This window comes from Oryzias latipes, chromosome 9 (assembly GCF_002234675.1).
Source record: "Oryzias latipes chromosome 9, ASM223467v1".
NCBI classification, from domain to species: Eukaryota; Metazoa; Chordata; class Actinopteri; order Beloniformes; family Adrianichthyidae; genus Oryzias; species Oryzias latipes.
In genome coordinates, this window is record NC_019867.2 from 19,773,466 (window position 1) to 19,785,938 (window position 12,473).

Here is a 12,473-nt window from a genome sequence, read left to right on the forward strand (position 1 = left end):
TATCAGACCTCCCTGCAGCACCTGGGGGCCTTTCTCAGCCTCCCTTAATGGCATCCCCAGTGACATTCCCAAGCCACTGACAGCAGTCCCTTATTTGGGGTCGTCTTTTCTATCCGCGACTTTACCAAATCAGGCCAGCGGCGCGGCATCATGGTGTTTACTCTTTATCAGTCGATGCTCTTTAATCCCTGAGATGATGCTTTCTCTCATGAACTCAAACTAGCTTTCTGCTCCCCCAATGAAAGCGCAGGTCCATTACTCTTTATTAGCTCTTATCGTCTTAAATGTGGCCATCCATTAGACGGGTGGAAACAAACATCCCCAGCTGCTCCCTCCATAGGCTTCCCACACACACACACACACACACACACACAAACAGCAAATTCAACTGACCTTTAATCAGAAGCATTTATGTTCCATTTAATTCTGCTCATGTCAAAGACAGAAAAACGACTAACCTGCACAGCATGTGCCCTACAGAGATTTTTAGACTGCACTGTGACTGCGCGTCTCCGTCAGCTCCACAGACCTCTATCTGCCTGAATGATTTCTTCCCTATGGACCCTGACATGAAGTAATACCGTACTGTGTTGTGTATTGATTCTTCTCCCATTCCTTCTTTCTTGAATTTCTTTGTGGCTCAAAATCGTAAATCATCTGCAAATGATCCTTGAAGGAAATATTGTATTTATTATTCTTGACACGTGGTCACAAATTCGATGGCTTTTATTAATTGAACATAGGGAGAAAAAGGATGGGGGGATGGGGATTTGGTGGAATAAAAAAGCTTTGTTTTTTATTCCTAAAGTTTCAGACTGTCCTGTTTGGTATTCATGACAAAGAAAGGAATTTGGCACCAAAAGAAAGGTCAAAGAATGATTGTAAACCTTGACAAAAGGCACTCCTCTGTTGTCTTTTCACTTTGATTTGTTGCGTTAAAATATCATCAATGAAAAAAATCTTAATGTACATTTTTGGGTACCGTGTTCTTTAAATTGTCAGCTTAGATTTGCATTTTAAGAGACCCACCAAGGGAAATGTCATTCAGCAGCGTTGAGCTTGGCCTCTTCTTTGCTGGAGTCCTTGTTCTGAGTGCTAATTTACCCCTTTGCCTCTACCAGCCGAGGTAAAATAGAACGGATGTGCATCACACTTGTCAACACATATCTAGTCCCTGCCCCACTCTCGTCTACTTCTGCATACCCGTATTATAAGAAACAAAAAAAAGCTTAACTTGAATATGCAAGAACGACATCACATGTCTGTAATTGACACCCAGTTGGAAACAAAACATTTTTGTGAGTCTGTTACATACAGCATGCATGCATGCAGTCTCAGAAACCAGATTACACAGAAAATAAACTAGCACTGACAGAGATTCCAAATCAATTTATCTGGGGCGGCTCATAGATTGTGGTCCACTGGGCTGTGTTATGGCCACAACCGAAGTCTGAGCTTGTTAAGTCCCAGGCTGATTTTATCAGACGGATACGTCTTGTGTTAGGTGTCTGCACCAATTCTTGAACCGCAAATGAAAGGTGAAATGTGAACCTGATCTGCAGGAGACACCAAGCGAGGATTCACACAGGCGCCAGCTGTTTTAAGCTTCATCTTCTGTATTTTTTTTTTTTTTTTTTTAAGCTTGATGGTTAAAATTCATCTCCAATCATCATTTAATCTATTGTAAAAGGCGTTCCCAGTGGTGTTTTAATTATCATTATGCAGTTTTTAGTAAAAATCACAAAACCTGTGTCATTTCTGCAGAGCGGCACTAATTCTTCAGAAATTTGCCTCTGAGTTGTGGATGGGACCGTTGGCACGGAGTTAGCCCCCCCACATTTCCCATCATCCCTTTTTTGTGTGCTCTCCTGCTAGCTTACAGCCCCCACAGATTATTAGGCGCACCATCAGTGAATGACTATTTTCAAAGCTTTGTCATATACAAGACGCACCAAATCTTAAGCCGTAATAAGTGAGACAAAAGAGTCAGAGATAGGTCCATCAGTCAGTCAGACTTTATTAACTGTGTTCACATGCTACACGTTAGCCACATTTCCATTCACAATAACAAATAAACACACCAGTACCGCTAAAACAAATGTGAGTGTGACTATGCTAACTTCCACCCTTGTCAGTTACACATAAAAAAGTCCTACACTGTTACACGTCAGCTGTGTAACCGTATTTACAATAATCTTAACTGCAACATGTAAAAATAGACTGATACCACTAAAACAAATGTTTGACTACTCTACCTCACAACCTTGTTAGTATTGTGTAAAACAAATACACAGACCGACACAAGTACACATTAGCCACATTAGCCATATTAGCATATTCACAATTGCACCCAGGCAAAAATTTAAAAAAATGTTTCGACATCAGTAAGCACAACCAGAGTTAACACTTATTTGAAGCTCTCCAGGTTATAAGGTGTACAACCATTTTCTGGAGAGAAAAAAACAAAAACTTGATGTCAACTGCATTTTGGTAGAGGATTAAAAGTCAGAGCCTTATTGAAACATCTGGATGAATCTCACAGGTTCTGCTTTTTAGCGGTAATGCTTCATGATGCAAGGATGGAAAGAGTTGACAGATGAGCAGATAAACATGCCTTCCTTAGAGTGTTTACTTCTCATGTCCAACACAAGGAGATGTAATGATGCCACTTTAACAATAACCAACTAATGGACGTAACCACTGTATTTCACAAATGCTGCAACAGCTAAGATCTAATCAACAAACAACTCTGCTCTACCCTTTGCTTTAACTGTAAAAATTTGAAATAAAGGAGAAACTATTCCGTTCTTGATGAGAAAAAAATTCAGTCACACAGAATTTGTGTTTGACAAGTGATGCTAACATTTGTTTTAGTCGTTTTGTATTTCTGGCAGCTTAAAGTCATTTTTTTATCATCAACTAAGGAATTAAAACTTTTAATTTAAACATGAAGGTTTAAACAATATGATTCTAATTAAGGTTTATTTTTAAAGTCAGACTTATAAAGATAATACGTTTTCAGAGTGGAGTTTCTACAAGCAACTTCCTTTATTGTTAAACCTTGCTTCATTTAAAATAAGAATTGACTACAAGGTGTCAGACAGTATATCGCATGTGACCCCCTTTGCAAACTCTTTTTACATTTCTGCATATTTATACTTCTTAATAGAGTTCATGCTGCAACATTTTATGTTGTAAATCCTTTACAGTTAACCACTTAAACCTTTAACACCAGAGCTTTATCTCCAAAGTTTAGATTCTTTCGACCACCATAACTCTTTAATTGTTTACACAATTAACATTATTCCAATGGATTCTGGTGCAGAAAAGAGCAGCCTTGCACTGATATGCAACACTCCACAGTACTGAAGTGTTTACACAATCAACGCTTTTTTCGCATCAGAATTAGCCTAATAACGTTGATAGCGAAATGGTCAAAGAGTTACGATCGGTCAACAAGCGTGTGTTATTTAGGTGTCATCTGTGACATCTCCAGTGTTACAGAGTTGTTAACACGCCAGTGAAAGGTCATGCCATCTAGTAGCTTGTTTTTACCTTTGGTAAAGTGCAGATTTGACGTGGCCTCAATTTCATTGCTGCACTACAATTTTTTGACCACTTTTTCCTGATATGAGAATTTGTCACCTGTGTAGTGTTTTCCATGTCAAAGGTTGTCAGTGGGTTGGAGTTGGATGTTTAAACCAAGACTGAAAATGGTCCCATGATTCCTGACTATTGGATATGTCTATGCTCACACCACAGGCAAATGTGAAAATTTGAACTGCACAATCATACCCAAGCTAATTTCATGTCTAATTTTAGCTCTAAGTTGTGCAATATGACTTTTACTTGATTAGTCATAAGTCAATTTTAACAGTTTTGCTCCTAACATGTGGCAAATGTCACAATTCTGCTCTTACAAATAAATATTGGTGACAAAAATTGCTCTTAAAGCCCTGGCATTCTTACTTTTCCAAACACTGTGTCCTGAATGTGAAGTTATCTTTGGTCTGCACAGCTGGAGACTGTTTACATTTGAGCTTATGTTGCCAAAAACAGTGATTGAATTAATGTATTCCAATCACTTCTGCAACCACAGGGGTAAAAAATCATGTAACTCAACATGCAGTCTACTTCTACAAACATCTGTGAAAGAATAGGCCACTCTCGAGAGTTCAGTGAATTCCAGTGTGGTAAAGTGATGCCTTATGTGCAAAAAGTGCAATCAGGAAATTTTGGTGCTACTAATTAGTCCACAGTCAACTGTTTTACAATAGAACTTACGATGGAACTGATTAAAGAATGACAAAAACTCACCAGTGGAATGGCTAAATATTCAGTACACCAAGATATTCTGGAGAATGCCATGCCATTATTTTTTTGGGAAGAGTTTGAAGATGGCCTCCTCCTGTTCCAACTTGACTACACACTAGAGCACAAAAAGAGCAAGAAAGAAATTGACCAGCCTGACCTCAACCTGATGGAACGCCTTCAGGATAAATCAGAGCAATTTCCATCAACAGCGTTTTACCTCAAAAATATGAGCATAAACACATTCCCAAACCTTGTGGAAAGCCTTCCCAGAAGGGTTAAAGCTCTTATAGCTGCAAAGGAGGGGGCGGTTCATGGTAAACACTTGTACACACTATCCTGTACTGGAAGGATTGTGAAATTATCTGCTGAAAGATAAGATTTGCAGTACTTTTCAAATTGATACAGGGTGGCGGGTTGCTGACAGTGTAAATGACAAGACAAGGTTCCAAGAAAACCATTTAATTAATTTGGAGTGCCTAAAAGAAATGCTCTACTGGGGGAAAGGTGCTGGTATAAAAAAAAGAAAATCAGTAAAGTTTGAAGAGTGGGTTGTTGAAGTCTTTTGCTGGCTTAAAATAAAACAACTTTGAAAGTGTTTTTGTGACTTCTTTGATTTCAAATGGGCCAAAACACAGGGTTGTTGTTGCTGATTCTAATAGTTTTTCAAAGTTTCCGTTGACTTATTTCCTAGCTGATAAATTTGGTGTTAGAATCCAGACAAACGATCTTAAGGAGGTTTAAAAAAACAAGAATTGATCTAATTTATGTGAAGGGATCACGAAACAGGTTTAAACTGCAAAGGAACACGCACGGAGTCAAGTTTTGAAGCAAGCTAATTTGACTCTTAATTAGAAACAAAGCGTATGATGAATAAGACAAAGCCTTTCACACAAGTCCTTGCTGATTAGTCTGTGCTCTTTTTGTTTGCAAGATGGGAAAACTAAAGCACAGACATACCATGGTCTTCATTTGTTCTGGATTTCCCATTTTCTCCTCTGTTTCCCCCTTTCCACTTGACTAATTTTTCATTTCTTTTAGATGTGACTGCCTTTTCAGATTTTGTTTGTACACAAGACGCGCCTCTGCCTTTCTCCGAAATGGTTGTTATGCTCAGTAGTTTCAGAAAATCTTTCTTTCATCAGCAAGTTTTAGTTTAGTTTCAGTCAAAACCTTTTTGTGTTTGTCTCAAATAGACCTTTTTGAATTAAGCTGTTTATGTTGTTTTCTCCGGCTACAAAAAAAGCTTCCAACTGTTTAATATTTTTGGAGGACACACTCTGCTGGAACAGCTCTGACTCCCAGGCATTGGTACATTGCACAGGGGGGGATGCTCTGTGTATCATGGATGCTGATAGAGCATCCCTTCACTCAATGCAGGTCAGGTTTGCTCCAGCATTTCCTGCAGAACCTTGACCAGGCTGAGATTTGGAGTTTTGACCTTTTTTTTTCTCTCCTAAACTCATATGACCTCAAATTATTGCCCAAGGTTTAATCAGCTTGGAAAATAAAGAAAAACAAGTCTAATGAGATTTTAAACACTAAAAACAACTTTTGTTGCTGTTGGGGAAACTCTTGATTTTATTTCTGTATTGAAGAATCTGTTCTCTTCATTTGAAGAGGTTCAGATGGAGGCCTGCTCCGTATGCAGGTGCCGGTGTGGGACAGCAGTATCGGGGTCAAGATGAACACCATTAATCACAAATTGTTGACTGATTTGTTTGGACATTGATTTACAAGAATGATCAATGGAGGGAAATACTACAGCTAAGATTAAGATGGGAGTGTGCTCTGGGAGTGTAATTATGTAGCAGATTGATCTTGAGAAGAAGGTCAGAGCTCACTCTTATGGTGATTAAAGCTGTCTTCTTAACCACTGGGACCACAGATGACAAGAAAGAAACTGGGTTATAAAACTGTTAGGATACCTGCAAATTGAAAAGGGGGTTAACCGTCTTTGCAACATACTGGTCCCATCAAGTCGTTTTGGAAAATTGGCTGAGAAGTGTGATCTTTGACAAACACACAAAAATGGAATATGTGGAAATAATCCAATTTTGTTTTTCCAATTGACTTTGAAATTCCTACCATCAAAACAGTTTCAAACGTTCTATTACTTTTAAAACTTTTGCAAACTTTTTTTTAAACATCACAATTAGGGAAAATGAGTTTTAAACAGGAAGTGATCAGACTATTTAGGAGTTGATTATTTAATTGATTCAAATTATTATTTTAAATTGCAGATCTATTGTAAGTAATAAACTAAGAGTTGTCCTGTGTCCTTATTTTTACTTTTGATTTATACAGTCACGTCACACAACCCTATAGTTACCTCCTAAAGTAAGTGAAGTGTTTATATTAGTTGTTGTCAGAAAACATCCCAAAGCAGTCAATCAGACATTATGATGGCATAAGACAGAAGTACTGTACTGTTGCGAGAACACAAACTTGTCTTTAAATGTTAGAACATTATGATTTAGGTCATTTTTTTACCTGGCTATGTCATTTTTATTTATTCCAAATTTTCTTTATGATTATTTTCTGTCTTGCAGACCTCTTCGGGTATAAAAATACTCATTTGAAGTCTCTTGCCTTAAAAAATAATGAGTTTGGGAAGTGTACTGCTAAAGCATCTTTCTTTAAATGAAGAGAAAATGATGATGACACCACTTTCTGAGTGCGGCCCCTGATAGAATTCTCTAATGTAATTTGTAGCAACCTTGAACTGACGTGGCTGGGAGCAGCTCTGACATGAACATTAAGATCTTTAGATTCATGCCCAACAAAGAATACTTCTTTGAATGGACACAGTAGAGTGGAACTAGACAGTACCTTGAACTTGCTGGTTTGACATTTTTAAAATGACCAATTAGTTGAAGGATTTTTTTATTCAAAGATTTTGTCACATGAGCATAACGTTTCATAATGAAGCCTAACTGCATGACGTTTGTTAGACAACTTTTGCTTGCTAACTTGCATAATGGTCCCTCTCTCTTTTGAGTTGTTGATTTAGTACATGGTGTAGTGCTTAGTGCTGTATCCTTTCAGCAAACAAGGCTCTGGTTCAAATCCCACAGGTTCTTTCACCAGGTGTTTTAGCCTTTTTCCACAGTCAGCAATTATGTTGATTGGTGGCTTTAATTTGACTTTGGGTGTGTGACCCTGTGATGGGCTCACAACTTGTTCAGGGTATGACCCGCCTTTGCCTCAAAGTAGCTGGGATAGGCTCCAACAGCCCCCGTGTCTCTGCACAGGACTAAATAGAGAATGGAGTGTTTTTTTGTTTGTTTTTTTCTTTTGACAAATCTTTCCTAACCCCTGTTTTTCTTTTGTGTCTTTTAGTAGCCGACTGTCGAGTCTTGGGTGGTTTGCAGAGATATTCCTCCATTCCCACATACCTGCCTGTCAACTACCAGCTGTTCAATGCTGACTTGGCCTTTTTCCTGAAAGAGGCCAATCAAGACTTCATGAGGAACTCTAGCCTGACGTCACGAACTGAATCGTTCTTCATCTACCAGGCCAGAAGTTTCCCCTCAGTGAATGCCAGCTATGGGCCCCTCTCTGTGGAGCAGCCTATCCCGGTGGAGCTACTACAGAGCCCAGGAACATTTCCTGCCTCTTCAGTGTTTACCTTTAACTGGAAGGTGCAGACATATATCATGAATACTAGGATTCATTTAGCCAAACCTAAAGTTCAGGTGCTGTTTTACGTAGGGGGTAGGGACTGGGATGACTACAGCGCCACAGACAAGTTGCCCTGCGTGCACATGTTTGCTTTCCATGAAACCCAGGAGGTGCGCGGCAATTGCCAGCTGAAAGGGTTGCTGGGGCTGTGTGTGGCTGAGTTGGAGCCACTGGCCAGCTGGTTCAGCCCACCCAGCGTAGTGCCAGGACGCCAGAGGAGCTTGGAAGTGTCCGAAGGCACTTCAGTGGAGCTCTACTACATGCTGCAGTCCATCGAGGCAGGAGAGTGCCACTCAGAGGAGTCCAGAAGAGACAGCTTCATCCGCTCAAGTCAAGAGGGGCTGTTTGGGTCCTACACCTCCACGCCACTGAAAAGGATTGGTGGGGTGAAGCTGTATCAGAACCCGCCTGAGCCCCCTCTTGCTGAATACAGGTTGGATGATAACTTCATGGTCATGGTGCCTTCCATACCGATGAGACAGAGGGAAACAGTGTCTGCCTTTATTACCATGTCAGCCTACTCCACTGCGGAAATGTTTACTCTCAGGTAGGAATACCTCTATATTGTACCAAAAAGTCTCACGTGAATTTAAACTTGGAGGGTAAACACACTGCAATGTTTGTCTTTGTATCTATACTCCTAGATTTAAGTGAAATCTGCAAACATGTCCAGCAGCTATAGAATTAATGTCTATTTTTTCAGTTTTTAACTGGTTATTCTTTCTGCCATGCTCCTTTTATCACCTTTCAGAACTGTTGTGTTTTCACTAACATCTTTTTTCTGTTTCCTAAGAGCCGATGAGTGAGTTCTTTAAAAAAAGGTACATCAACCCAAAGTGAATCATGGCCTATTGTTCCACTCTTATAAAAAAAGCGTGTTAAACGACTACCTATGGCTGAATATTTTTGTTCACTCATGACAAAGCAATCCTAGTCAGGTATCAAAGCACACTGATTTCCTTTAAGTGCGGGGTTATCCAGAAAATGGCTGAACTCAGTGGAGCTGTTGCTGACTTGTAATCAAAACGAACAGCTGAGACATTATGATTTAGATCATTAACATGCAGCGCAAATAGCAATGTCATAAATTAAAACGCTTGTCCATTAGTGTAATGACTAAAGCTCATCTTGCTGGTTCAGAATACCTGTTAACTATCCAAGGTGCTTAATTTAGAGGTCAAAGTAGTTTACCAATCTGTGCCAGAAGCAAAACAGGCTGAACACAAGGGGGTCAACAAAATGATCATTTAAAGACCCACTTCAAGGAAAAATGTGATGTTTTGATATTTTTAATATGCTTTTGAGGCATTTTTATCGTGATGGAGGACATATATAACGAAAATTAAGCTAAAAATAGATTTCTGAGTATTTCTTGATTCAAATCGTTGTGAATCAGGAGATGAAAAAATTCTGTTTTGAAAGCTGGCATTTGGTATGTAGAAAATACAACGGGTGGACCACAAGATCCCTGCTCCGTTCCATTCTGAGACATCCACGGGCAATGTTCAATATTGTCAATGAATATTATGAACTAATAATTAAAAAGCTACCCAGTAAAAGTTCCCAAATCTTTGTGCGGTGAAAGTGGAGGACCTGCAGAACAAGGATATATAAGTCAAGGTCTGGGATTATGCACCAAAGTCACTTTTTTCACCTTCAAAGATGACAAGTTGTAATACATGTTCATTCAAAAATATTATGTCTATGTACTAATAACTTAAGAATCTACACAGTAAGAGTACAAAAACCTTTGTGAGAAGATAGCTTTGTCATGTAAATCAATGTTATTTTCATAGTAATACATAATTAGAAAAGATACGGCGTTTTATTGCTCTGCAGTAAATCGTGTAATGGGGGGGCATGAAATTTCTAAAGCACGGCTGGCTTAACTACGACCGAGCTAATGGTGGCCCCTTGGTCTGTGGGAAGGGCTCGAGAAGCGCATTCTTCTGAGCAACACTGCTGGCTGAGTGGGGTCGGATCCCCGAGTGGAAATCACAGGCAGCAGGCGCCGTGGCAGGACGGACGGCTGAGTCAGACGGGGTGTCTACATCTCGCTTTCGATCGAGGAGGCGCGCAGCCCGTCCCTGGCCTAAATAAATATCAGAGAATGTTTTTTTTTTTGCCGTTCTGCGTGCCAATCAAATGGTGATGAGGCCTATGCGTTGACGGATTATTTTTTAAATATAGTTTTATTTTTGTTTATTTATTTTTGTTCGACCGCAATCTACACACAGGTCCTTCGATCATAATCGAAGCAATGAGCGCCCCTGCTCTGCACCAACTGTCCAACTCAAATTTCTAATGAACTACTGACGCTCTGCAGAAACTATGTCATAGAAAACAACACATTGATAACATATAAAATATCTTGTAAGATGATCGAAATGGGTCTTTAACAAATGAAAACACTGAAACCTATAAGCAGTCATGTTTTTTATACCTGTGAAGTTTCAACAAGCCAAATGAATTCTCCATTCTTGTCTTTCATGTATTCAACAGCCCTACAATGATAAAGCATGGGAAACTTCTTTTTGTTTTGCCAAACTGAAAAGTGATTTGTTTCATCAGTGGAATGAACAAGCCAGGCTGCCCGTAGAGGCAATGCCTGCGGTAATTTTATTTGGCAGTGCTGCATGTGGAAGGCGTTGGTCGGCCCTCTGAGAATGATAGATATGGAAAGGCCTCTGTGTGGTCCTAGGTGATAAGGCTGTCCGCATACGTGCATTTGTTGGGATCCTGAATCACCCGCGGGAGATGACTTTGATCTCTATATTTGCAGCATCATATCGTCTGTGCAATACACTCATCTGGTTCAGGCACCATTTGGCAGTGCAGGAAGAGCGGAAATCGTCACACAAAATTGATGCTGCTTTAGTTTCTTTGGCCAATGATGTCTGACAATCAAAGGCCAAGTCCTTCATATTTTATGTTCTTGTCATATGTTTTACTCTGCATCTACATAGATGAACAATATGCATGTATGGTTCCACTCAGATGAAAAAGGGGACAGAAAGATAAAAAGACAACCAAGTTTACTTTTCTTAGTTTGAAGCATTACGCTGAAAGCCTCATGCTGTGATGGATATTAATGAAAGCTAATTTCTCACAATTTTGATAACCAATCATCTGGCCAATTTCGTGCTTTGTGGGAGCTCAGCAGGTTGTGCTTTCCTGGGTGTTGCCCGTGTTGACAAGCTTCTTTTTAATTTGATAGCTTCTGATGTGGCTTCCACTGTGTTAATAGCTTCTGTCACTGCAGACCTGAAAAGTTCTATTTTTTTTTATTGAAGTCTGCGGTCATCTTACGCAGGGAGGATTCAGTTTATTGTTTTGATTATTGCTCTATGTAGAGCATGAGGATTCTTACAGTAACAAAGAATGTGATTTTCTGATTTCATCTAACTTTTGAATTGACCCCAATAATAAGAATGGACTTAAATTTGTTTTTAATGTGCAGTCACTGTCGTGTTGAAAATGTTTACATATAGAGTCAAGAGGGCAATAATACTTATGCCTGAAAAAAAAGAAACAAATATTCAATTAATGTATTAATTACCAAACACTTAGAGAGGAGTTTTTTCATTTCGCTATTAAGCTTTCACAATGTGTAACTTATAACAGAATCTTGTTTAACATGGCAGGAACTACATTTTATTGCACATGTTGTTGTTTTTTGCTGTTTACAGTCTTTTAATGTTAAAACAAAATAAGTTATGTATTTGATGTAGGCAGATAAATGTTGCATGAAACAAGTCACCTGAACATTTTAATTTCCAGTTAGGTTTCAGGAAAGTAAAGTAACTTGCAAAAACCGTGTAACACCCTATTGTCACATAAAGTTAAGGTACTACATAAAACCCTAACCCAGCTGATTATTAATAACTCTTTAAAAATCCTATAAAAACATGTATTATGTAATCTATATGTAAGTATCATTTACGTTGAAAACATCAGTTGTAGTGGCTCATATGTAAGTCTGGGCTGCACTGGGTACTTTCTGCGTGGATTTTCTGTTTGTGCCTTTCCTTCAGGCACTCCGGCTTCCTCACAGTCCAAAGAAATGGGCTTCATGGGTTAATTGGTGACTGCAGATCTTCCTGTAGGTATGAATGTAGGTGTGTGGTATTTGTTCTCTGTGTGTCTCTGGTGAACTGTCCAGGATGTAGTGGCTTCAGCAACCCCCTTACCCAGACCGTGACTGTGGCAGGTTTAGGAGATGGATGGATGTGTGTGGATGGACATAAAACTTTCTAGTGTTCAGAAAGACCCAGGAGCCCTTCCTAGCTGCACAGAAAAGTTTCAGCCTTCTTTTCATCAGCGAACTGCAATCAACACACCATTTTGACTTGTAAACCTGTAAAGTCTGAGTCAAGTTTATAATCTTTAAAAGATGACACTAGTTATGGTGATACAGTATGTGGCATTTTCATTTACATTTACACAGCTGACAATACTTATTCACGCACAAGTGTTCC

At 39.3% G+C, this 12,473-nt stretch overlaps 1 protein-coding gene across 1 annotated transcript in view; it reads left to right on the forward strand.

The window, feature by feature from the left end:
• tmem132c (transmembrane protein 132C) overlaps nucleotides 1-12,473 on the forward strand; it is a 151,317-nt gene that overhangs the window by 16,702 nt on the left and 122,142 nt on the right. Inside the window, exon 2 of the mRNA XM_011479419.3 lies at nucleotides 7,654-8,542. Within this exon, the coding sequence (XP_011477721.1) occupies nucleotides 7,654-8,542 (889 nt within the window). The remainder of the gene's footprint in view (nucleotides 1-7,653; nucleotides 8,543-12,473) is intronic.